Genomic DNA, 27,258 nt, shown 5'->3' on the forward strand with positions numbered 1-27,258 from the left:
GGTGACACCGATAGCATGAGAGGCTCAATTGTCTGGTAATGCAAAGGTCCCTCAGTTGCTTTCCTTTCCCCCGAAAGAAGGATGATGGGTTGCAGAAGAAAAATTTAAGCCTGCAGTCCACCGAGTTCACGTTTCAGATGAACCAGGAACCACAGCCATTACCATCACAACAGCCACCACCATAATAAGTATCACCACAACCACCACCACCACCACAACAACAACAGCAACCACTACCACCACCATCATATCCACCACCACAACCACCACCACAACAACAACAACAACCACAACCACAACCACCACCACAACGACAATAGCAACAACAACCACAACCACCAGCACCACAACAACAGCAACAACAACAACCACAACCACCACCACCACAACAACAGCAACAACAACAACCACAACCACCACCACCACAACAACAGCAACAACAACCACAACCACCACCACAGCAACAATCACCACCATGAAACAACCACCACCATCACAACAACAACCACCACCATCACCACAACCACCAGCACATCAACCACCACCATCACAACAATAACCAGCACCACCACAACAACCACAAAAACAACCACCACCATCACAACAACCACCATCACTACAACAACCACCACAACAACCACCACCACCACCTCAACAACAGTCACCACCACAACAACTAAAATGCCGGGAATAGTCACCGAGGGCACCACAACACCCCCAGGAGGAGACTACGGAGGGGCGGACAGAGCGCGGCCCAACTCCGGGCGACAGGGACATAAGTCTGCCCGGGCCGTGCGCCCAACTTCACTTAACTATTCTTACAAGCAATGGAGCTATACAAACTTTATTAACTGCAAGTACACTAATGCTTTCCAACTTCACTATTCTTACAAGCACTGGAGCTATACAGACTTTACCAACTGCAATTACACTTAATGCTTGACAACACTTCACTGTTTTCACAAGTACCGAAAATATACAAACTTCACTGACACTGCACACACTCAAACCGAACTGAAAACTGACTGAACTTTCTCTAGTCTCCTCCCCATCCTCATATAAGCTTGCATTGTTCTAGAATTACCTACATTTTATGAGAACAACAGTTGCCAACTTGGAGAGATCCAAAACATGCCAGAGTTTTCTTATATTACATAACACTGTGAATTATTTAGCATACAAACCCAAATCAAATTACACAATTTAACAAGCGATCACATAAATAAAACATTATTGAGAAAATGAGCAAAAAAATTAATGTACAACTTACGAAATAACTAAGCTCACAAACAGCAGGCAAACTGGCAACTCTGACTCATACCAGAACTAGCCTACAGTCAACACTGGGAATCAGTGAGAAGCTTCTCGACTACCTAACTGGCAAATCCTGCTTCTCAACATTACCCCCTCCCTAGTTCTTTGTCGTCCCGACAAAACTACGCAATATATACAAGCATAATTAATCCTAATGAAACATCTCACTAAACACGAAATAATCCTTCAACTTATCAGGCCTTCTATGCTGCTTCTGACGACATCTCTGCTCTTCCACACAGTCCACTCCTCCTGGAATGTCTTGGTCTTCTTCCTGATTCACTTATTCCCTCGGGAAACTGTCACCATCTTCTTGCACTTCAGCTCTGTGGTCCTCCTCAACAACCCCGGCTGCGGGAGAGCACGGTTCCTCAGAGACGTCCCAGCCGTACTGTCCTGGTCCATGGTACTGCCACTGACGGTTCACGTGTACTACCTTTGGGTGAGACTTCCTGCCTCCCCGAATCCGATACGTTACGGCTGATAGACAGTCTAACACAGTGCAAGGCCCGTCCCATGGGCTCTGCAGCTTTGGTGACTGTCCCTTCTTTTGTTGAGGATTGTATAACCAAACATGGTCACCATCCTTGAAGCTCACCTCACTTGCCTTGGCATCATACTTGCACTTCATCACCTCTCCTGAAAACTTAAGGGCTCCTCGCACTTGATGATGTACCTCAGCCGGCCTTTCCTGAATGTGCTTCACATAGCCGATGGTGTCTGTAGGCAGCTCTTCAACAGGTGGTCTTCCCATTCACAAGCCAACAGGTAACGGTAACTCATGGCCCAACATCAGTTTTGCAGGGATGTAGCCGGTAGACTCATGGGATGCAGACTGATATGCCATCAGCAACACAGGTAATTTCTGGCCCCATTCTGTTTGTTCATCTATGCAGTGCTTGGCCAGTTCTTGTCCCAGGGTCCAGTAGAATTTCTTCACCATCCCATCTGACTGTGGCCTTAGTGAGGTCGTCCTGGTCTTCTTGATCCCCAGTAACTTGCAGCGCTCAAGGAACACAGCAGACTCAAAGTTTCTACCCTGGTCTGAATGTTGCTCTTGTGGCATCCCAGAACGACAGAAAAGCTCGTCAACCAACACCTGACCAACAGTAACAGCCTCTTGATCGGGGATAGCATAGGCTTCTGCCCACTTTGTGAAGTAGTCCATGGCAACACATAAATACCAGTTCTCTAGTTCAATGAGTGGCAGAGGTCCAGCAGTGTCCATCACAACTCTTTCCATCAGTGCACCCACTTGGTACAGCTGAAGAGGGGCACAATCACATTTCCTGGGTCGCTTCTTGGCACAACACACATCACAGGCCCGACACCACTCTTCATCATCCTGATGCATGCCAATCCAGTAGAACCTCTGTCGCAGCCGGCTCAGAGCTTTCTTCACTCCCGGGTGCCCACTAGTGATCAAGTTATTCATCCAAGATCTCGGACCTCATCTTCAGAACCACTAGTTGCCAATACTTGCTGCGGCAATTGGGTGTCTCCCACTGACGCTCCAGTAGTCCGATGTTCAAACGAAGAAGGTCCCACTGACTCCAGTAGCTCTTGGTCGCAGGGCTTAACCTGGAAACTTCTTTACAAGATGGTCGCACTGTACTCCGCTGCTGCCACTCTAGCACTGGTTGTATATCTGCATCCCCCATCTGCATCCTCTTCAGGTCGTCTTCATCTGACGTTGGCTTTGTCACTGCAGTACAGCTGCATTTCTTACTATGATCTTTTTAACTACATTGCCAGCACTCTGGATCACAAGGCCGACGACTCAGGCTGTCAGCATTGCCGTGTACCCACCCAGGACAGTGCTGCACCTTATAATTGTGCTGGTCTAGCTTCTCGAGCCAGCATGCCAGTTGTCCTTCAGGATTCTTTTAGTGTTTTCAGCCACTTCAGTGCCACATGGTCTGTCCTGATGATGAAGTACGACCCATACAAGCAGGGATGGAAGAAATCAAGGCTCTCCATCACTGCCACGAGCTCTTTACGGTCACACAATAGTTCTGCTCCGGTGGGCCGAGCTTCTTGCTGTAATACTCCACCACATACTTCTTGTCATCCTTCTTCTGCAACAGGATTCCACCAGTACCATGGTCACTAGCGTCACAGTCCAAGATATATGGCTGATTTTGATCTGGGTACGGCAATACTGGAGAGTTTGTCAAAGCATGCTTGAGTTCATCAAAGGCCTTCTGAGTCCCTGCTGTCCATGCAAACTTCTGCCTTTTCTGCAACAGCTTGTGCAGAGGTGCAACTATTGTTGCAAAATCCTTGACAAAACGCTGGTAGTAGGTACACTAGCCAAGGAAACTCCGTAGTGCCTTCACACAAGTTGGAACTGGCCAGTTTTCCACAGCTGCCACCTTCTTCTGGTCAGTATGGACGCTTCTGTCGCCTACAATGTGTCCCAGGTACTTTACTTCCTTCTGATGTAGGTAGCACTTCTTGGGGTTCAGCACGAGGTGCACTGCACGGATTCTGTTCAACACCTCCAACAGCCTCTCCAACGTCTGGTCGAAAGTCCGTCCAAACACAATTACATCGTCCAGGTAGATGAGAGCTGTCTGCCAGCACAGGCCTTCAAGTACACAGTCCATGAGACGCTCAGTTGTAGCTGGGGCATTGCATAGGCCAAATGGCATCACTTTAAACTGCCATAAACCCCGCCCGTATGAAAAGACTGTCTTCTCTTTGTCCTTCTCTGCAACCTTGACCTGATGATATCCAGCCTTCATGTCTAGGGTGGAGAACCACTTAGCACCTGACAGAGCACCCAGGATATCATCACTTCTAGGCAAGTGGTATGCATCCTTCACTGTCACATCAGTCAGGGCTCGATAATCTACACAGCACCTTACTGAGCCATACTTCTTCCTTACCAGAACCACTGTTGATGCCCAAGGACTGCTGGACTTTTCTATTACCGTTTGACTTTGGAGATTCTCCTTCACCTTCTCCATTTCTTGCCGTTGGGGTGGCGCCGTCCTCCGCACCGGCTGTTTAATCAGGCAGTGATCCCCAGTGTTTATACAATGCTCCACCAGGCCAGTGCATCCCAGGTCTAGGTCTCCGCTGGAAAAGACATCAGCAAACTTCATCAGCAGCTGCCTCAACTTGAGCACTTGTGAGCCATCCAGGCATTGGCAACTCCTTGAAAATAGGTCTTGTAAGTGGTCTGGCAGGTACCCATCTTCTTTGACTACACTTCTTTTACAGGCCTTCCTCTGGTGCCACTCAGGGTCCACCGACCGGCATAGCCCCACAGTTTCTTTCTCGTTGATCTTCTTCTGTGGTTCATGGGAGAAACTGGCCACCACAACCGGCACTTCATTTGCACCTGTTTCCACCAGAGTTCCCCCACCGTCACTCCAGCCTTTGTGTTCTTGCATTGTACATCAGGCTCCACTACCCCTAGACAGCTGTCAAAAGAGCCACTCACCTTACACTGGAGCAACAGTTCTGATTTTGGGGGTATCACTGTCGTGCGGAGTGCCCTCACCTTGCCACCAGAGCCGGTACGTTTCACTGTCATGATGGGAACCAACCTTCCTCGAACCTTCAGCTTCATGGAGCAGAAGTCCAGCTCACATCCCATAGACATAAGATAGTCCAGACCCAAAAGGCAAGGATCCTCCATGTTGGCCACGTAGACTGGAAGAATAGCCTCTTGCCCTGCCACTTCAATCCGGACATACAGGGGTTCCCTCAGTTCTGCGCGGTGCCCAGTTACACTACACAGTTGTTCTGATAGCTCAGGCAGATACCAATGATTTAACACATCAGGCCTCACAAAAGTCTGCTCCGAGGTTGAATCAATTACCAGGGAACAATTCTTTCCGTCTATCCTTCCGTCTACTTACACACTGTCGATTGCAGTTCTCTTGCATTTTCTCAGTGGTGGGGCTACTTGGGAAAATCCAGCTGGTGGTTGCCCCTTAACACAGGACACCGCTCCCACTGCCACTGTATGCACCCTAGATGACGAGCACATTGGTAAGTATTCACCTGTTAACTTGTTTCTTAAACTTCTGTACTAACCCTATCAGCAAGGACACTAAAAAAAAAAAAATGTACATACCTTTTACTTTACTTACAGTAATTTCTGATATTTCAGTCTCTCACCTCATCTTTTTCCTTCTCTCCTTTTCATGGACTGGAAGAAAATCTGAGTGTAGTGTAAAGTTGCCAGAGGACACCATGGTCAGCTGGAGGTTATGCTGGAGGCGGAAGAAGTCAATGAGGTCACATAAGGTCATGTCACCTTCTATTTCGAACTTGTCCCAGTCCGTCCATTCTATTCCGTTGTACTGAGGGCGAAAGACAGAAAGATGGTGAGGGACTTACAAAATAGTAAGGTGACTGAGTAAGTGACAGGCAGGATGCAAAGGAAACGGATGTTTAAGAGACATGCGACCAGGACAAAAAGATTGTGAAATGGAGGAATCTAATGAAAAGGGAATATAGAGTATCAGAGAGTGAGCTGGACGTTATTCAAGTGCTATGACGGTAATGCGAATTTAAGGAACATTGGATCAGTTAAAGATGCCTGTATTACCGTGCACACACACACACACACACACACACACACACACACACACACACATATCTATCTATATACCGGTATATCTATCTATCTATCTATCTGTATACCAGTATATCTATCTATCTATCTGTCTATCTATATACTGTGTATGTATATATATATATATATATATATATATATATATATATATATATATATATATTCCAATAAAAAAAACTAGTTTGAACAAGCTTCATCTTAAAACCAGAATACTGTGGTACAACTACCACTGCCTAAGCAAAACTAGTTGCACCAAAGGATATTGTCGAAAATAAAACTAGTTTTTGCTGAGCTTTTTAGTTCAAACTAGTTCCAGCAATAGTTTTGGATGACGCAACTAGTTTTAGAAAATCTTTACTGGAGCCTCAGTTAAAATTATCTCAGTAGCAGGACAAGTAGTAGGGAAATCCATTTCTGCTATTTTTGCTGTTCCTGAACACCACAGGCTTCATTAACATGACACTGCTTCTAGTGTACTATACTGTACAGTGCTTTTCTTTTCGGAAGCATTAGAGTCTTTCATTTCCTGAAGAATTAAAGCATAGTACTCTCATGTTATTATGTTGCAATAAGATTTTTTTTTTCTCGTTCCACTCGGTATTTGTAAAAACTTATATCCACATTCTGTTCCCGATTAATCAGTGTGGTCTGGTGAGCTGGAGAAAGCAATCCTGTTGATTATCTTAGCAATGGAGTTTGGAGCACTGTATTATGCGTCTGACAGCTCACATCTTCTAAATGGCAGCGAACAAGCCGCCCTATATAATAAGTACGGCAACCAAGGTTCTCAGGTAATGAACCAGTGAACCAAATGCAAATAAAATAAACATGACCCGACTGTTGTTGCTGTCTGAATGATAAGGTGGCTGTCAAGTACCACAACGGGCATGACACACCATGCATGAATAAAATAATCTTAGTTTATAACTTCCATAGCCAGCAGGAATGAAAATAGTTTCATGCTGTGCCTCACACTTTGTTTCGGCACATAATTTTCGGATGTCTGGCAGTGGCAGATTATTGTTCAGTAACCCCGGTCTGTCTGGCCGATCAGACCCATCAATCACAAGCATGAAACCGTCCCTGCAGGGCCATCTGTGCAGTGAACCTATGTTCCCTTGTGGTAGATAGTGCCTCACCACAGTGAGGCGCGGGGAAAGGTATGGAGGTTTGGTTCCCGGGTGGATACCACATGTGTCTTTCCATCCGGTTAACAGAGGCACCATAGTAACCTCCACTTCACTCTGTTTTTTGGTTATATGATTGCCACTCAGCACTGTAAATGGTTCCCTAGGTTATAGGAAACCATTAGGCTTGTCAGTCAGTGCTGGGCCAACTGACGTGGAAGCAAACGTAATAAAAAGTGACATAATGGATGGGAGAAATAGGAAGAGAGGAGGGCAGCCACTGAGAATGAATGAAAAAGGTGAGGGAAGTGGGCAACACAACTTCAAGTGGGTGGATGCTGGTAGCCACCAGCCACCACCTGTCTGGCATGCAAATACCACGAACACATAGTTCTCTCAATTGAGTATTTTGAAACTAGTTTTCACTGAAATGTTTAGCTAAATTAGCATAAATATAGTTTTTCCCAGACTCGTTTGATGCAAGTAGTTTTTTGTTTGTTTGTTTTTTTTTTTTTTAATAACAGAACAGAGGAAGGAAAACCAAATGAATAAAAAAATAATCCATACACCAGATTACTGGTGTCCTCCATTCATAAAAAATCTGTAACAGTTGGACCTGAATGACTGTGGGTTGAAGTTTTGGGGGAAACAACTCTGGGGAAGCGTGTTTCAAAGAGATGCAGTTCGGGGAATGAAATATTTCTGATAGGTGGAAGAATTGCAGTATGGCAGTTGACATTCCAGTCATGAGCGCTACCAGATGCCCATGTAGCACAGGGGAAGGCATAGAGAGGTGGCACAGTAGACGCAACTTTGTCTGAGCATTGCCATAAAAGTATCTGTAAAATAATGCAAGGGAGGCAACATTCCTTCTCACATGTAGGGGAGGTAGTTTATATGTAATAGCAAGGTTATTAATAATTCTAACAGCTTTGTTCTGAATTTTGACTAGTTGCTTTAGTGCAACCTTCTCACATCCACTTCACAAGGGTAAGCAATATTTCAGCTAAGGGCGCACATGACTCTTATAAACTATAGTCAACTGCTCGTCATTGAAGAAGCTACGAACTCTGTACAATAATCCAAGTTTCTCTGGGGCGGTTTTAGCAAGTGATCTGACATGAGAGGTCCAGCTGAGGTCATTGTTAAGTGAAACACCGAGAATTTCAATACTTTTGGAGACAGGAATATTAGTAGCATTGAGGCTAATATAGGAATCTGGCAATATCTGTCTACTTATGAATTGTATATATTTGGTTTTACTAGCATTAAATGAGACAAGGTTATTTTGTCCTCATTTAGTGATCCTAGATGAGTCTTCATTTATGAAGACAGCTGTACTGAGTTGTGAGTTAGAGATAATAACTCTGTCATTGTGTGTTTAAGTGTCAATGAACTGTAAAGTGTTGAGTCATCTGCATATAAATGGATGGGATTGTGAGCGACAGATAAGAGATCATTAATATGAATTAGGAATAGGGTTGGAGTCAGAACGCATCCTTGTAGCACGCCGGGGCTAACTGAGTGGAAATTGAAAATATACATCATCTACTTTACTCTTATCTTTCTGTCACTGAGATATGAGGAAATCAGAGGAACAAAAGACGTTAGTAAATACTAAGGGAGTTTGGATAGCAGGGAACGGTGCCAAACTCCGTCAAAGGCTTCAGAAATATCAAGGGCTACTGCATTAGTTTCTCCATGTTGGTCAATTGATTGATGGATTGTGTGAGTCAGGAGAATTAAGTATATCAATGGTGAATCTCTCGCGGCGAAAACCATACTGTCTGTCACTAATGAAGTTACTGAATTTAAGATGCTTAACTATGTGCTTATTCATTACGATTTCAAATACTTTACCAAGAGAAGATGTGATAGCTATTAATCAGAGGGGTCAGAGGAACTTCCTTTCTTCGAAATTAGGTGGATATTGGCTTCATTCCAATAATTAGGGAATGAAGAAGAACGCATGCATAGTCTGAATAATTTGGCTAGAACAGAAGCAAGTTCTGGGGAGCACTTTTTCAAAACATTTGGAAGAATTCCATCTGAGCGTGGAGCTTTGTTGGTTGGTAAATTGTCTAGCATGGATTTTACATATCTAGTCTATATCTTAAGCTCTAGTACTGGGACGTTCTGGCTGACTTCCTCTAACGTAGAATTTTTGGCAAATGTGCTGGCAAGGATACTCGCTTTACTGCTCGGGTCATCTGTAATTTTATCGTCTGAATATTTCAGTCGGGGAATGGGTGATGACTTGTTAAAGTTATATTTGAATGAATTAAGAGTTGACCAGAATATTCTATTGTTTTAGTAGTTTGGATGCTAGGTGAAAATGGATGTAGATATTGTTCTGACTATTTTAAATTAGTTCTAAATAATTTCAGGGTTTATCTGCAACACAAATACTTATATACATACATATATAATCACATCAACCTAATTTTGTACCTATAACATGACGTGAAGTAGAATCCAGAAAAAAAGAAACTGTGCATAAAAACAGTATGAAAAAGCATATCAGTGATATGGTCCACACAGTCATTCACACATTAACCATGCCTTCAAAATCCTAACACTACCTCACAAACATAACATTCAGCAAGTATTATTTTATAATTGTACAGCAAAAAATTACCATACACGAACTGGAAATAAACAGTGGGTTTCAGAGTGCATTCATGCCATTAAAGCTTAAGGAAAAAACGAAATAAAGTTACATTTTGGGTGTGATCTGCTATAACTGTTGAGAATAATAATGAAATTTACAACACTGAAAAATGCAATGCAAAGACAGCAAAAGGGTATATTATAATATTTAATAATTTGCGAGATAAGTGTCATAGTTCCGAAGGCAATTTGTGAGGAAGGCAGGCTATGCTGTAACTATATCTCACCAGTTTCCTGCTTCTGTAACCATCATGGTCTCACCATTTTGACTGGAGGCGGCTCCGGGGATGTGAGGCAGTAGCGTGCGAGTGCGAGGTTGAACTCTGCATTGCGGTAGTCTTCAAGACAACTGTAGTGCTGTGCTACCTTCAGCAGCTCCAAGCAAGCCAAACCAGCCACTACAGCACTAGAGGTCACGACAGCAGGAGTTATGCGTCCAGCTGCACTACGAAGGCTGAAGAGGTCACCAGGAGGGATGTGAAAGTTGGCACCGCGCAGCTGTGCCCCAGCCACTACATAGTCAAGTTGCAAAGAGTCGTCTTTATCTAAGGTTAGAAATGTTAGAAAGAGGGAAGGTAATGCACTGAAGGATGGCAACTCTTTCATATTCTCTTCCCTATCCTCCGCTGCCTGCCCCGCCTCTCTAGTTAGTAGGGTTCGAGTCCGGCCTATGTCCTGTTCTAATGGAATGCCAAACACCTTTGCCCGGAGATTAGCAGTAGCATGCACATACTTCAAGTGCAGTGGACTATTGGGGTCCAGTGGAGTAGGGCAGGGGCAACGGCGTGCTCCAGACCAGAAATGATGGCCATCTTGTAAGGTCAGGTCAGGAGGAAAATGATGTAACAGATCTAAGATATCTGTGTTGTGATGATAGGTGAGGCGCTGTGCTGCCCACATCACACACTCTTCAAAGCTGTGTGGAGCTTTCATCAGTATAGTTCTCACGCCCTCAACAACCGTCGGACCCTCTAGCTGCAACTGTGTAAGTGTAAGTGTGCCAGAAAGATAGCGTGAGGCAAGAGTGGGTATCAGGCAGAACTCCTCAAACAGTAGGTTCTGTGCCCACTGTATCAAATGCTCCACTGTGGTTGGAAAGTTCCGCAATGTACAGGCAAGAGCACTGGTGCCAGATGCAACCTGCAAAGAGGTATAGAGCTCAGTAAGATGAGGCACTACCACTGTGGTGTTGCCCCGGGTGCCATGTGTTCCTGATTCAATCAGTGGCACCCCAGCCACCCGGCACCGGGAGTCCAGGTGTCGACGGGCTTCAGCAGAGTCCACAGCAGCAAAAACTGTGTGCTGGTGCTCGTAGAAGCTGGTATCCAATATATGGCTACTGTTAGTTCCTGCTTGCAATCGCAGCGGCACTATATGCATTTCAAAGTTAATAGCCCGAGCTGCTTCTGCTGCTACTTCAGCCTTATGCCGCCTCACATGCCATGATCGAAAAAGAAACTGTCGTGATAAATTACTACGCTCTATTAGATCATGATCGATGAGCGTGACACTCCCTCCTTCCCCTGCTCCCACCCCATACAATGCCAGACACTTCATTAGTTCACAGCCCACCGCCCCAGCCCCCACAACCATTACCCGCATTTCCAGGAGCTCCTCTACCACACCCCACCCTATGACACTCGCCATTCCATCATATCTGTTCCTTCGAGGTACAGTGTCCACATCCAGCACTTGGTCCTTTCCAGAAGAGCCCTGTGGTAAACACTCCAGGGCATCAAAGTAGAGGAACTGAGTGAGGGGTGAAAATCTTCGAGCACATGCCTTAACCACCTCCCCTGCTGCCACACCCCCAACCACACTCACAATCCCAGCAACAGCCCCTGATGCTGTATAGCTAAATAACTGCAGCAGCAGCATCTGTTCCACACCCAGCTCTGATCCTCCCTCACCTTCATTCTCCTCCCATCCAAAGCCTTCCTGTCGCAGTTGGTGACATAAAGAGAGGAAATTGTCAGCATCGTTACGGTGCCAAGGGCGGGGTGGTGCGCCATGGATGGCAATGTAATGGTGCAGTGCCAAGAAGGCCAGATGCAGTAGGATACCTCGACCTGGCTTATTAAAGTCAAGTGGCACAATGCAAGGGTGAGACATGGTACATGAGAGGGGCTGGTGGGAGAAAGTCCTTCCTTGTCGCACCTCGTGCCCTGTTCCACCACCCATATATTCACCGAGGTTCACTGTGGAGCCAATCATCAGTCGCTGTCCGTCCAGTACCTGCCACAGGACACCAACATCAGTATGACTTCAGCACTATTGGCACGGTGTTTTTAATTATTGTTGTAGCTTTCTCAATTTCTGTGTATCATCTTACACTATCCTTACTAAAATAAATCTTGTATATTTTCCCAACCCTCTTACTCGTTCTAACTCACCACAGTTTGCTTCTTCTTTTGGCAGTCTCCTTTCTTACCAATCTGACTCCTTATACCATTTCTTTGAAGCTCCTTGTCTACCACTGCTCTCTTTCTCTCTGATCTTGTATATAAATGCTGAAAACATCATCATCACCTTAGTCTATTTTCCCACATTCACAAGAAATAGGAAGATTCAGAACACGGCTCTTAAAATCTATGGAAAATATGCCAAAGTGGCTCAATAAAAATAGGTGGCCAGTGATATGAAGCCTTGATATGAAACAGGTTTGAGTATGGAGGCTACATGAGGACGGCGGGAAGATGTATTAGAGCCGTTATGGACGTATCGTGTGCTACGGCATGAGTTTGGAATGTCATTTTTTTTTTATATGCAAGGAAGAAGGAACCTAAGGCCAGGAGCCCGGAAACCGTTCCCTCAAAAAAAAAAAAAAAAAAAATACAACGGAGAGCCAAATTCAAGATCCGTTCATTTCGAGATGCCTGGACACACTGCGTTTGAAAGACTGCAGATCATAGAAAGTAGGAAATACAGACAGAGGGAGACAGTCCCACAGTTGACCTGTTGCGTAAATGAAGGACTGGGGGTAACGTTTAACTCTTGCATTAGAGAGTTGGACAGAAAATGGATGAGAGTTTGTTGCTAGGCGGGTGCTACGAGCCCGTCGTAGAGGTGGAGGGATGCAAGCAGACAATCCAGAGGAGCAGTGACCATTGACGTAGCGATAGAAAAGAGATAAAGATGCAACAGTGCAACGAAGAGACAGACGTTGAAAGGAGCCAGTAAGAGGAGGAGAGTTAATGAGACGAAAAGCCTTTGTCTCCATTTTGTTGAGAAGGGCTGTATGTGGGAAGCCTCCCCACAGGTGAGAGTTGTACTCTGCACAGGGGCGAATAAAACCCGTGTATCAGGTCGACAACTGTACAGGGGTAAAGAAGGTACGGAGTCGGCTTAGCACACTTAATCTCTTGGAAGTAGATTTTACAAGAGATGTAATATGATCTTTCCAAGATAAATCCCGAGAGAATGAAACCCAAGTATATTTAAGGATAATGCAGGATTGAGCTGGTGATTATTAAACGTTAGTGGGTATTCCTGTGGAAGATTTTCTTGGGTTGAGAGGTGTAAGAACTGAGTCTTTGATGCATTAAAAACAAGATTACATTGACCCATTTACCCAAGTCAGAGATACGAGCCAAGTCAGACATTAGGTGTGCCATAGCATCATCCCTTGTTTGCTGAAGTAACTGCTGAGACGGACATTGCAGGAACCGAATGGAAAGGTGAAGGATGGAATCATCAACGTATGAGTGGGTAGGATTAGATGTACAGCTTAGAAGGTCACTGATGAAAAAGAGGAAGAGAGTTGATGATAGAACAGAGCCCTGAGGAACACCACCGTTGATGGTACTACGAGAAGAACGGTGGCCGGCTACAACAGCAGCTATAGAACAAACAGAAAGGAAACTATAGGTGAAGGCACAGATTGAAGGATAAAAACCGTAAGAGGACGGTTTGGAAATTAAAGATATACGCCGGATTCGATCGAAAGCCCTTGAAATATCAAAAGCAATGGCAAAACTTTCGCCAAAGTCCCGAAAGGAGGATGACCAGGAGTCTGAAAGGTAGGTGAGAAGGTCGCCAGTGCAGCGTCCCTGACGGAACCCATACTGACGATCGGAAGGGACGTTGTGATACGAAAGATGCTTTAAAATTTTTCTGTTAAGAATAGACTCGAAAACTTTTGAGACGCAGGATGTTAAAGCAATTGGGCGATAGTTAGAGAGTTGGAAATGGTTACCCTTTTTTGGAACAGGCTGAATGAGAGCAAATTTCCAGCATGAAGGAAAGGTACAAGATGATAGACAAAGACGAAAGAGTTTACCTAGGCAGGGTGTAAGTACAGAAGCACAGTTCTTGAGGACAACAGGAGGAACTTCATCAGTCCCTTATGCCTTGTTAGTATTGAGGCCAGTGATGGCAGAAAATACATCAGCTGAAGAAATTTTAATGTCAGCCATGAGGAAGTCCGAAGGGGGGAGGTGATGGTGCCATTGAGTGCCGTCATGCCCCAGTTCGAAAAGGACGGTGCCATTGAATGCCGTCATGCCCCAGTTCGAAAAGAACATCTTTCAAACACTAATATATGAGAAAAAATATAATACATCTGCTGACTGAATAGGGTTAACACTATTTCTTTTTATTTCCTTAACGCCTTCAATTGGAAGACTTTTGTGTTGTATTTGCTAACTAGGGCTAGAAAAGAGTATATAGGGCAAAATCTGAATCTCGCAGACTTTACTGGATAACTTAAATAGTGCTGAAAGGAAAAATATAGTATTTAAGGTGACAAATCAGATGAAGAGGAAACACCATGATATCACAGGTGAGCAGAGTGTGTAAAATGATGAAGGAAAGGTACTGGTGGACAGTGAGCATATTAAAGACGCCTGAAGAAAGCATTATAAACGGTTACTGAATGAAGAGTTCGATTGGAACAGGGAAGGTTTGGAGTCAACGGATCCATTGTTTGGCCCTAGGTCTTTGATTGATGCTGCTACTGTGAGCGGGGCAATAGGTAGGGTGCAGTTTGAAGGGAGAAGACTGTATGACAAGTCGAGCAGGGCAGTACTCCCAAGGTGGATGGAAAGCTGGTGACAAGGAAAGCTGGAGCCCCCGTTTCATCAGCCCTGGGGACTAGTTCCTGACCATCCCCCTTTCCTGAACTTTTTTAGTGTTTCACTAACACAGAGAGTAGGCCAGCATTCTCTCCAATACAAGTTTCTCTAACTGTCAACACCATACTACATGCACATGACACACTACGCTTCCTTAAAAAAAAAAAAAAAAAAAAAAAAGGCATCTAATAACCAAGCCTCGGAGTCCCCAGGTGGGGGGGGGGAGGGAACCATAAATGCCCCACCATCCGCCCCTCTTCCGGTGCCGGTGACGACACAACTAGCTGCCTGGAACCATTATCCGACTGACTTCTTCATTTCTGCAGCATTCGCGGCCTTTCCTCTAACTTTCCCTCTGTTGAGCATCACCTCTCCTCCTTTAAACCTCGCCTTCTCTTCATACCTGAGACTCAGCTGTCTGAGGCAAATGATAGCAAACCCATTTCTGTATCCTCCTACTTTCTCTTTACTCATTTCAGAGCCAAAGGAGGCTGTTGTGTCTATGTAGCAACAACTTATCTTGCTCTTATGTTCCTGAACTTGTTTTTTCTGAATTCTCTACTTTCTGGCTTCGGCTTTCCTGTCATTCTCTGACTAAATATATCTGTGCTGTTTATTTATCCCCTAATTCTACTGACTATGAAAAATTCTTCGACTATCTTACTTCTACAATGGAACACATCCTATCCATTTCTTCTTTCTCTGAAACCTTCATTTTAGATTTCAATGATCACCACCACCTCTGGCTCTCCTCTTCTTTCACTGATCCACCTGGTGAACAAGCATACATCTTTTCTATCCTTAATGACCTAGTGCTGCTTGTACAGCACCCTACTCGTATCCCTGACGGCCTTGGAGAGAGTTCCAACATACTTGACCTCTTCCTTAAAACTAATTCAACTGCTTACACTGTTAATCTTTCTTCTCCGTTGGGCTCCTCTGATCATAGCCTTATTAACCTGTCCTATCGCTCCAGTACGGCCCGTGGACTCTTCAAAGAAACGTCGGTTGTGGCATTTTGGAGCTGCTGATTGGGAGGCCCTCGGGCAGTACATCTTTGATTTTCCCTGGAATGATTATTGCTTCCATGGCCGGGAGCCATTTGAATGTGCCATGCGCACTACGAAGGTTATTCTTTCAGGCATGGAAATATACAGTCCCTTCTCATAACCTCTGACTAATGCATAAAAGCCTTGGTTTATTCACGCTTGTTCTAATGCTGTCCATAACAAGGAGAAGGCCTATAAACTGGAGCCAAACCACCCCTGAATCACATCTTTTGTATGTTTCTGCCCGGAATCATGCTAACTCTGTTCTTCGCTCTGCGAAAAATAATTTCATCATTACTAAATGCTCTCAACTCTCCAACTCGAATTCTTCCCGTTCCTTCTGGCACCTTGCCAAAAACCTTTCTAACAACTTTATATCATCATCCTTCCCTCCTCTTTTCTACTCTGATGGATCTGTTGCTATATCTCCTTCTGATAAAGCAGATCTCTTCACTCAGACTTTCTCCTCCAGTTCCACCTTAGATGATTCCGGTGCTGTTCCTCCATCACTTCCCCCCTCGACTTCCTCATGGCTGACACTAAAATTTCTTTGACTGATGTATTTTCTGCCATCACAGGCCTCAATACTAACAAGGCATAAGAGCCTGATGGAGTCCCTCCCGTTGTCCTCAAGAACCGTGGATCTGTATTTACACCCTGACTAGGTAAACTCTTTCACCTTTGCCCATCAACTTATACCTTTCCTTCATGCTGGAAATTTGCTCTCTTTCAGGCAGTCCCAAAGAAGTGTGACTATTCCCAACTCTCTAACTATCGCCCAATCGCTTTAACATCCTAAGTCTCAAAAGTTTTTGAGTCAATTCTTAACAGAAAAACTTTAAAGCATCTTTCCTATCACAACGTCCCTTCTGATCGTCAGTATGGGTTCCGTCAGGGATGCTGCACTGACGATCTTCTCACCTACCTTTCAGACTCCTGGTCAGCCTCCTTTCGGGACTTTGGCGAAAGTTTTGCCATTGCACTCGACATCTCAAAGGCTTTCGATCGAGTCTGGCATACATCTTTAATTTCCAAATTGTCCTCTTACGGTTTCTATCCTTCTATCTGCGCCTTCTATAGCTTCCTTTCTAGTCATTCTATAGCAGCTGTTGTAGACGGCCACCATTCTTCTCCTAGATCTGTCAATAGTGGCGTTCCTCAGGGCTCTGTCCTATCACCAACTCTCTTCCTTTCATTCATGAATGACCTAAGCTGTTCCTCTAATCCTATCCACTCATAAGCTGATGATTCCACCCTTCACCATTCCATTCGGTTCCTGCAATGTCCACCTCAGCAGTTACTTTAGCAAAAAAGGGATGAGGCTATGGCACACCTAATGTCTGACTTGGCTCGTATCTCTGACTGGGGTAAATGTAATCTTGTTGTTTTTAATGCATCAAAGACTTAGTTCTTACAACTATCAACCAGACAAAATCTTCCACAGGAATACCCACTAACGTTTAATAATCTCCAGCTCAATCCTGGATCATCCGTAAACATACATAGGGTTTCATTCTCTCGGGATTTATCTTGGAAAGATCATATTACATCTCTTGTAAAATCTACTTCCAATAGATTAAGTGTGCTAAGCCGACACCATACGTTCTTTACCCTTGCACAGTTGTTGAAATTTTACAAAGGTTTTAATCGCCCCTGTGTAGAGTTCAACTCTCATGTGTGGGGAGGCTCCCCTTATACAGCTCTTCTCAAAAGAGTGGAGTCAAAGGCTTTTCGGCTCATTAACTCTCCTCCTCTTACTGCCTCCCTTCAACCTCTATCTCTTCGCTGCACTGTTGCATCTTTATCTCTTTTCTATCGCTACTTCAATGGTCACTGCTCCTCTGAACTGTCTGCTTGCATCCCTCCACCTCTACGACGGGCGCGTAGCACCCGTCTAGCAACAAACTCTCATCCATTTTCTGTCCAACTCTCTAATGCAAGAGTCAACCGTTACTTCCAGTCTTTCATTTGTGGAAGAGGTCAAGTCTGGAACTGTCTCCCTCTGTCTGTATTTCCTACTTCCTATGATCTCCAGTCTTTCATACGCAGTGTGTCCAGGCATCTGGAAATGAACGGATCTTGAATTTGGCTCTCTTTTTTATTTTTTTTTATTTATTTTTTTTTTTGAGGGAACGGTTTCCGGGCTCCTGGCCTTTGGTTCTTTCTTCCATTCATAAAAAAAAAAGTTGGGGAAGGCGATGGATATGTCTGCTGAAACGTTCAAGGCCTCAGGAGATCTAGGAGTGGGTTTAATTACTGATTAGATAAATTAAGTTATATATGAGTGTGTTGACCCAGACGACTGGTTGCAGAGTGTGATTTTAAATGTGTATAGGGGTAAAGATGATGCCCTAGAAAGAGTCAATTGTAGACGCATAGAAATTTTGGAACAGAAAATGAAGGTAATGGAGAGAGTCTTACAAGGTATGATTAGAGAAAGAGTAAATACTGATGAGATGCAGTCTGGGTTTATGCCAGGCAAATTGAAGCCATAGTCACTGTCTGACGGCTTCAGGAAAATATATTTAGGAAAGAAATGGGATTGGTACTTTGTTTTTGCTTATTTGGAGAGGGGAATTCAGAGATTTCTTAAGGAGTAATGAGAAAGCTTGGAACTGAGGAGTGGCTGGTTAGAGTGGTTATGGCTATGCATGTAGGTGCTCGCACCCAGGTGAGAGTGAATGGAGATTTGAGTGACGAGTTTTCCGTGAATGCTGGCGTGCATCAGGGGGTCAGTTTTGAGCCCATTATTGTTTGTTATGGTGCTTGAAGCTCTCTCACATGATTTTAGAAATGGACTCCCACGGGAGATATTGTATGATGATGATTTGGTGTTGACTGCAGAGATTGAAAGGGAGACGGAGGAAAAATCAGGAAATGTAGAGATGAAATGGGGCACAAGGGGTTGAGAGTAAATGAGAATAAAACAAAAGTGATAATATGTAGGGCTGGTGGCGGTACTGTCAAAGCAGATGGTGTGTGGCTATGTGCGGTTTGCCACAAGGACGTGCGATGCAGCTCCACGTTGTGCAATGTTTGTGATAAGTGGGTGCATAAGAGATGTAGTGGAACTAGTGGTGGGCTGCGAAATAATGTTGATTTCATGTGTGCCGTGAGTCGGGGAGAGCGTTTAGAGATTGTTAGGCGAGAAAGAATTGATCATCTTGGTGAGTTTCTTGGGTGTGTGGGCGAGTTTTTTGTTTGGGGGGCATGTTAAATGCTACAGGTGGGGCTGTAGCTAGCTCTCTGGCTAGGGTAAGGAGCGGCTGGAGGAAGTTCACGGAGCAGTTGCCTCTTCTAACAGTGAGAGGGCACTCCCTCATTGTTAAGGGATCTTTATATGCAGCATGTGTTTGGAGCGTAATGCTGCGTGGTAATGAAACCTGGACAGTAAAGGAAGAGGAAATTCATAGGTTCATACGTACAGAAATGACGATGATTAGATGGATGTGCAGTGCGTCCTTGAATACGAGGCTTGGGGAGTTAGGACTGTGACTGAAGAGCTGAGAAGAAGGATGGCATTTGAATGTATCGGTGTTGTGATGAGGAGGGGAAGAGTGAGATGGTTTGGACATGTGGAGAGGATGGAAGATGACAACTGGGTGTGGAGGGTGATATGTGTGAACGTCGGTAGTAGGGTGGCGAGAGGAAGACCAAAAAAGACCTGGGACGAGGTCACAGAGTGTGAACTCAGGGATAAGGGACTGCATAGGGTGGCTGCCCGAGATCGAGCAGCGTCGAGAGCAGCCATTAGGTGACAAAGGCCGACGCATGCAGGCATGTTGGAGCCTTTATAAATGATACGATACCCATACACTATTATGTTAGACTTAAGAAAAATATCTAGCAATGAACGGGTTGATAAGGGTTGTGTCTGTCGCCTCCATTTCGAAAAGCCTCTCTTAAGCTGAAGGAGATTGTTGGTACAAAAAAAAAAAAAAAATGAGTGAAGTGTTTACCGTCTCGTGAACGCACCTTGACCTGGCGTGTGGTGCCGTTGAGTGCCATCATGCCTCTGATGCCACTGAAGGTGATGTGGTCTCCATCCTGCAGCCCATGGAAGGTCTTCGGGGGCACAGTTAACACGCCCTCCTCAGCCTGGGTGTGAATAACGCCAATCACCAGAGGAGTTAGGCAGGATACATCAACGTGCAATGCGTAAAATTCTCTTTAAACCTCTCTCTCTGAATAACTACCTTAATAGCTTTCTTCCTGTTTTATTTTCTCTTCCTCTTCAATATCTTCTTGTTTTACCTCTTCATCTTCTTTGCCTTCTCCTTAGCCTTATTCAGCAACTTCAACTCTGAAGTATTACTATAATTGGGAAGGGACGCCTTCACACAGTGGCACTGCTATATGGCAATACAAACATCACCCCGAAAGGTGAATGGTGGATTGCAGAATGGCAACTATAGCTTTCAGACCACCGTGTTCACCTCCAGATGAGCCTGAAACATGCACAACGACAATCTCAAAATTTTTACCTCATAATCTACTTCATTACTTTACCTTCTCGTTCCCTCTGGTTTCCTTCTTTTTGTTAACCCTCCCTTACTTTTGCCTTTTTGCCTTTATTCCCGCAGCATCCTTACCACAATTAATCAACTCACTTTCTCTTCCCATGCTTCATCTCTCTTTCCCTCTGTTCACCCTTATGCTTTTTTCTCAGCCTTATCAGACTCCCATTAAACCTACTCACCTTCCTATATTCCTTTCCTCACTTCTTACCCCCACTCAATTCATCTACCTCAGAAGTAATACTGCACCTCCTTCCGTCAGAAATATTATCTGCATCTCTTTCCCTGCTTTGTAGTCTCTTTCCCTCTGCCTTACTCCTCCATGCTGTATCATAAGAGACAGAAGTCTTATCACTTCTGCATCTCTACAGACTTTGAAAATCGGCCTTTGTGAAACCGCAGCAACTGATACATGACTTTATTTGGTCCTAGATCAGCGTTATACGTGTCGCCTGCTGATTTCAAAGTCCTTGGAGAGAAAAGTCGGAATGGCGACAGGACTTTAGTCGCCAACAGTACCTTTGACTTTACTTGGGTCTCCCCAAACCTCCTTACCTCAGAAGTAATATCCATGATGGGGAAGGAGGCCACCTCTCTATCGGATGGATCAGCAACGTAAAATCTGTTCCCGAAGTCACAGAAGACCTGACAACACAGACCCTTGGCATTCGCCACTATAAATCGCACTCCTAGTCGTCGGCATTCACTGTCCACCCACACCTGCTCCTCCAAGGCAGACTCTGACGATGACGATGATGCCAAAACAGAATGCAGTTTGTGTGACAAACATAATGAGAAGGGAAAAAAAGGAAAAAACAAAAGATGAAAGAAGGAGACAAACTCTAAGTATAATGTAACATAACTCTCGCAGTAATATTTTCGACATCTTCCACTTCAAAATACGATAATGATACCAGTTTAAAATTCACTGGCGCTATAACATGACGTTGCTCCCCAAGTACCAACAAACAGCAAAGTAATGGTTGATTATATATATATATATGTGTGTGTGTGTGTGTGTGTGTGTGTGTGTGTGTGTGTGTGTGTGTGTGTGTGTGTGTGTGTGTGTGTGTGTGTGTGTGTGTGTGTGTGTGTGTGTGTGTGTGTGTGTGTGTGTGTGTGTGTGTGTGTGTGTGTGTGTGTGTGTGTGTGTGTGTGTGTGTGTGTGTGTGTGTGTGTGTGTGTGTGTGTGTGTGTGTGTGTGTGTGTGTGTGTGTGTGTGTGTGTGTGTGTGTGTGTGTGTGTGTGTGTGTGTGTGTGTGTGTGTGTGTGTGTGTGTGTGTGTGTGTGTGTGTGTGTGTGTGTGTGTGTGTGTGTGTGTGTGTGTGTGTGTGTGTGTGTGTGTGTGTGTGTGTGTGTGTGTGTGTGTGTGTGTGTGTGTGTGTGTGTGTGTGTGTGTGTGTGTGTGTGTGTGTGTGTGTGTGTGTGTGTGTGTGTGTGTGTGTGTGTGTGTGTGTGTGTGTGTGTGTGTGTGTGTGTGTGTGTGTGAAATTAAAACTTCTTACCTGTTAAAACTACGACTGTGAATTTTTTCAGAAGTTCAGTTGTAAGGGCACTTTGGTGGCTGTCTCTTATAATGATGGTATCAGTGGTAGAGCTATTACTGCCTTCTTCATTTTCATCCTTCGTCGAAGCATTATAATTTGTATTCCCATATACTCTTTCAGAAGTACTTGTTGCACCTTCTTCCTTCTTTGCAGCAGCAGCAGTTGTGGCACCGGGAGTAAAATAATGGGGATCATTGGTGGTATTAACTGTGACGTTAGGGTTCAGCTGAGCCAGGCGGCCGACACACGCCAGCGCCCTGTTCTTGCCCAGGTCAGCCTCGGTTAGGTAGAACTGCGTGGCCAGGTCTCCCCACGTGGCTGGCTCTGGGTCATGTAGCACCACCTCACGCACACCAGTCAGGATAACGTTCTTGGCCACCTGGGAGACGTAAGTTGAAATATCACGATGAAATAAGAATATTGTACATATATATATATATATATATATATATATATATATATATATATATATATATATATATATATATTAATCATTATAACTATATTTCCAACACACACACACACACACACACGATGGGAAAGACCTAAAAAGCAAGATGAACCATAAGTGTCTCACTCTCTATTTTTTTTTTTTAATGCAAGGAAGAAGGAACCAAAGGCCAGGAGCCAGCAAATTGTTCCCTCCAGGAAAAAAACATAAACAAGATAACACAGAGCCAAATTCAGGATCTGTTTATTTTGAGATGCCTGGACACACTGCGTTTCAAAGACTAGAGATCATAGGCAACAGGAAATACAGACAGAGAGTGACAGTTCCAAAGTTGACCTGTTGCATACATGAAGGACTGGGAGTAACGCTTAACTTTTGTATTAGAGAGCTGGACAAAAAACGGATGAGAGTTTTTCGCTAGACGAGTGCTGCAGGCAACCCGTGGCTGTGGAGGGATGCAAGCATATGGTCCAGAGGAGGAGTTACCATTGAAGTAGCGATAGAATAAAGATAAAGATGCAACTGTGCGGCGAAGAGACAGAGGTTGAAAGGAGTCAGTAAGAGGAGGAAAGTTAATGAGACGAAAAGCCTTTGTCTCCACCTTGTTGAGAAGAGCTGTATGTGGGGAGCCTCTCCACAAGTGAGAGTTGTACTCTACACAGGGGCGAATAAAACCCGTGTATCAAGTCGACAACTGTGCAGGGCTGGAGTCGGCTTGCCACTCCCAATCTCTTGGAAGCAGATTTTACAAGAGAGGTAATATGCCCTTTCCAAGATAAATCCAGAGAGAATGGAACCTCATGTACGTTTAATGATGATGCAGGACTGAGCTGGATATTGTTAATACTTGAGGGTACTCCTATGGAAGATTCTGACGAGTTGATAGATGTTAGAAATGAGTTTTTGATGCAATAAAAATAACAACATTACTTTTACCCAAACCAGAGATATGAGCCAAGTCAGACATTAGGTGTGCCATAGTCTCATCCCTTGTTTGTTGAAGTAACTGCTGAGATGGACGCTGCGGGAAGCAAGTGGCAAGGTGAAGGGTGGAGTCATCAGTGTATGAGCAGATAGGATTAGATGTACAACATAGAAGGTCATTGCTGAAAAAAAGGGAAGAGATTTGGTGACAGGACAGAGTCCCGAGGAACACCACTGTTGAGAGCTTTAGGAGATATGCGGTTGCCGTCTACAAAAGCAGCTACAGAACGACAGGAAAGGAAGCTAGGGATGACGGTACAGATAGAAAGAGAGAAACTTAAGAGGACAGTTTGGAAGTTGAAGATTTATGCCAAACTCGATCCTTTGAGATGTTAAGCGCAATGGCAAAGCTTTCACCACAGTCCTGAAAGGAGGATGACCAGGAGTCTGAAAGGTAGGTGAGAAGATCCCCAGTGGAGTGTCCTTGGCGGAACCCATATTGACGATCAGAAGGAAAGCTGTGATATCAAAGAAGCTTTAAAAAATTTTGTTGTTAAAAATAAACTAGAAAATTTTTGAAACACAGGATGTTAAAGTGACTGATTGATAGTTAGATGGATAGGAATGGTCATCCATTCTTTGAGACAAGCTGAATGAGAGCAAACTTCCGGCAAGAAGGAAAGGTATAAGTTGACAGACAAAAGGGAAAGAGTTTAGCTAGGCAGGGTGTAGGTGCAGAAGCACAGTTCTTGAGGACAACGGGAAGGACTCCATCAGGTCTTTATGCCTTGTTAGTATTGAGGCCTGTGATGGCAGGAAATACATCAACTGAAGAAATTTTAATGTAAGCCATAAGGAAGTCGGAAGGGGGGGGGGGATGATGGAGGAACAGCACCGGAATCGTCTAAGGTGGAATTGGAGGAGAACGTCTGAACGAAGAGATATGCTTTATCAGAAGGAGAAATGGCTACAGATCCATCAGAGTAGAAAAGAGGAAGGAAGGATGATGATGTAAAGACGCTGGAAAGGTTTTTGGCAAGGTGCCAGAAGGAGCGGGAAGAATTCGTGTTGGAGAGTTCAGAGCATTTACTACGAATGAAATTATTTTTAGCAGAGCAAAGAATACACTTGGCATGATTCCGGGCAGAAACATTAGAGAGATGAGATTCAGTGGTAGGCTGGCTCCAGTACCTTTTTGTAGGCCTTCTTGTTGTGGACAGCATTAGAACAAACGTGATTAAATCAAAGCTTTTTTACATTACAGATAAAATATGAGAAAAGAATGTATGCTTCCATGCCCAAGAGAATAAGCTCTGTAATGTGCAAGGTACACGGAGATGGCTCTCGGTCATGGAAGCAATAATCATTCCAGGAAAAATGGAAAGAGGTACTGCCTGAGGGCCTCCCAATCAGCAGCTCCAAAGTGCCACAACCGACACATCTTGGGAGGGTCCACAGGTTTTAATGGAGCGACAGAACAGATTTAGGTGATAAGGTTGTGATCGGAGAAGCCCAGCAGAGAGGAAAGATTAACAGCATAAGCAGAAGGTTTAGTTGTAGGGAAGAGGTCAAGCGTGTTGGAACTCTCTCCAAGGCGGTCAGGGATACGCGTAGAGTGCTGTACAAGCTGCTTTGGGTGATTAAGATTAGAAAAGATGTAGGCCTGTTTGTCAGGTGGATCAGTGAAAGGAAAGGAGAACCAATGGTGCTGGTGAAATTGAAATCTAGAATGGAGATTTCGGAGAAAGGAGACATTGATAGGACTTGTTCCATCTTGGAAGTATGATGGTCGAAGAATTTTTCATAGTATAATTAGGGGATACGTAAACAGCACAGATATATTTGATCAGAGAATGACAGGAGAGCCGAAACCAGAGAGTAGAGAATTCAGAAGATTGAAGTTCAGGAACACGAGAGCAAGATATGTTGTTGCGTACATATACACAACAGCCACAGTTGGCTTTGAAATGGGTAGAGAGAAAACAGGAGGATACTGAGAAAGGTTTGCTATCAGTCGTCTCAGACAGCTGAGTCTCAGTTGGGAAGAGAAGTTGAGGTTTAGAGGAGGCGAGTTGGTGCTCAACAGAGAGAAAGTTAGAGAAAAGGCCGCGAATGTTGCATAAATGAATAACAGTAATTCCAGGCATTTTGTTTGGTTGTCACCGGGAAAGGGGCGGATGGTAGGGGCTTTGATGGTCTCCCTCCTGGGGACTCCGAGGCTTGTTGAACTGAAGCCACTTTTGTTTTAATTTTGAATAAGAAGAGTAATGTGCAATGTGCATGTAATTTGGTGTTGACAGAGGAACTTGTATTGAAGTGTATGCTGGCCTACTCTCTGTGTCACTGAAACACTGAAAGAATTCAGCAAAGGGGGATTGTCAGAAGCTAATCTCGAGGGCTGATGAAACGGGAGCTCCAGCTCTCCCTCCCATCAGCTTTCCATCCACCTTGGGAGTACCGACCTGCTCGACTGGTGGTAATTTACTCCCTCATAAATAGGCCACCTAGTTTGTCACACATCGCTCAAACCTGTGAAATCTTGGCCACAACTCACAAACATAAACCATCTATACATATTTTTTAGAGTCTTATTTTGATGAGCTTCACAAACACCTGAGGGACTGTCATTCCAGTGACACACGGAGACCCATACTGACCTCGACCCCCCACCATAACTCATACTGATCTCGACCTCCCACCACAACCCATACTGACCTCGACCTCCCACCATATCCCATACTGACCTCGACCTCCCACCATAACCCATACTGACCTCGACACCCACACCACCTAGGCCACAGATGAGGACGGACGCGGTTGCCAGCTTGCGGGAGGCCACGTCACCATAAACAAAGAGTTGACGGGAATACAGCGACTCGTCCAACTCGTCGCAGCCAACTTCTTTTGATTCATCTCTCTCTTCCACGCTGGCTCCCATTTTTCGTGTGTTTATGTCTTCCTTTCGCTTCTTCCTTTCTTTTAAGGTCTCCATGTTAACTCTTGTTCCTCCTCGTCTCCTTGCCACTCCACAGTCCTTTCCCTTCACATCTATGCTGAAAAGGAAAGTTAAGTAAGCAAAATTTTCACGTAACTCTTTGGACTTGTCGAATAAAAAATACTCCCAGTCGTCGCCTTTTACAGCAGCACTATAGTTTCTACAATAACTCATTCACCAATTTCAATTCTTCCCCCTTTCGACGATTTTATTCAGCTTAGAGGAGACGTCTTACAGTAAAGGCGTTAATAAAATCCATAATCTAACCTTTTCATTTCGCCAAGTCTCTCCTAATTTGAATCATATCTGGGAATGGCAAAAATAAGATAAAACTCACGTCATCTAAGTGAAAGAATTGCATGATAACGCTGAGAAGGAAACACTGCCCTAGGGTACTACTTCCTGTTCATGCTATTACACATCAAAGAAAAAAAAAAAAAAGAGCAGAAGAGCCATGATAAAAATGATTATGATGATCATGATGATAATGGTAATGATAATGATGATGATATAAACGTTGTGTCTATCGTTATTAATACTGTGCGGTGCGAGATGGTAAGACTGTAATCCATGTAGCTGGAGTATGTAATCTTTCTACTCTTGCTTTCTCCAGACTTGTGTTCGAAGTGGAGGGGCCAAATATAACCTTTCTTAATCCTTCGGTAGTAAAGGCTTCCGTAAGTTGTATATATGAGTCCCTTCATTAGCAAGAATAAAAGAAAAATACGTCATTGCACTGAAATACTATTAATTTTGCTTGAAAGTCACACAAGTCGATATAAGACATAATACTCAAATAAGTACACGAATTAAATGACATAGGGTTTGTTTACAGACTGAAAACCAAAATCGACAGTCCAATAAAATTTCGGCGAATTATCTTGACTGGCTAGAATTTCCTGACTAACGGAACTCCGTTCCGACTCTCTCTCTCTCTCTCTCTCTCTCTCTCTCTCTCTCTCTCTCTCTCTCTCGTTAACGCATGGAATCCGGAGACG

At 44.3% G+C, this 27,258-nt stretch overlaps 1 protein-coding gene across 1 annotated transcript; it reads right to left on the reverse strand.

The window, feature by feature from the left end:
- Positions 1 to 3,293: 3,293 nt before the first annotated feature.
- On the reverse strand, positions 3,294 to 26,203 carry LOC145404984 (ubiquitin-like modifier-activating enzyme 1). The gene is made up of 7 exons (XM_080276487.1): positions 26,039 to 26,203; positions 21,849 to 22,269; positions 20,899 to 21,083; positions 19,802 to 19,924; positions 9,967 to 11,940; positions 5,523 to 5,633; positions 3,294 to 3,392 (listed from the first exon to the last, which is right to left on the reverse strand). The coding sequence occupies exons 1-7, from the start codon at positions 26,201 to 26,203 to the stop codon at positions 3,294 to 3,296; spliced, it is 3,078 nt and encodes a 1,025-aa protein (XP_080132613.1).
- Positions 26,204 to 27,258: the final 1,055 nt, after the last annotated feature.

The sequence above is a fragment of the Coenobita brevimanus genome, chromosome 65 (assembly GCF_032717465.1).
Source record: "Coenobita brevimanus isolate Jiangsu-jjx chromosome 65, ASM3271746v2, whole genome shotgun sequence".
NCBI classification, from domain to species: domain Eukaryota; kingdom Metazoa; phylum Arthropoda; class Malacostraca; order Decapoda; family Coenobitidae; genus Coenobita; species Coenobita brevimanus.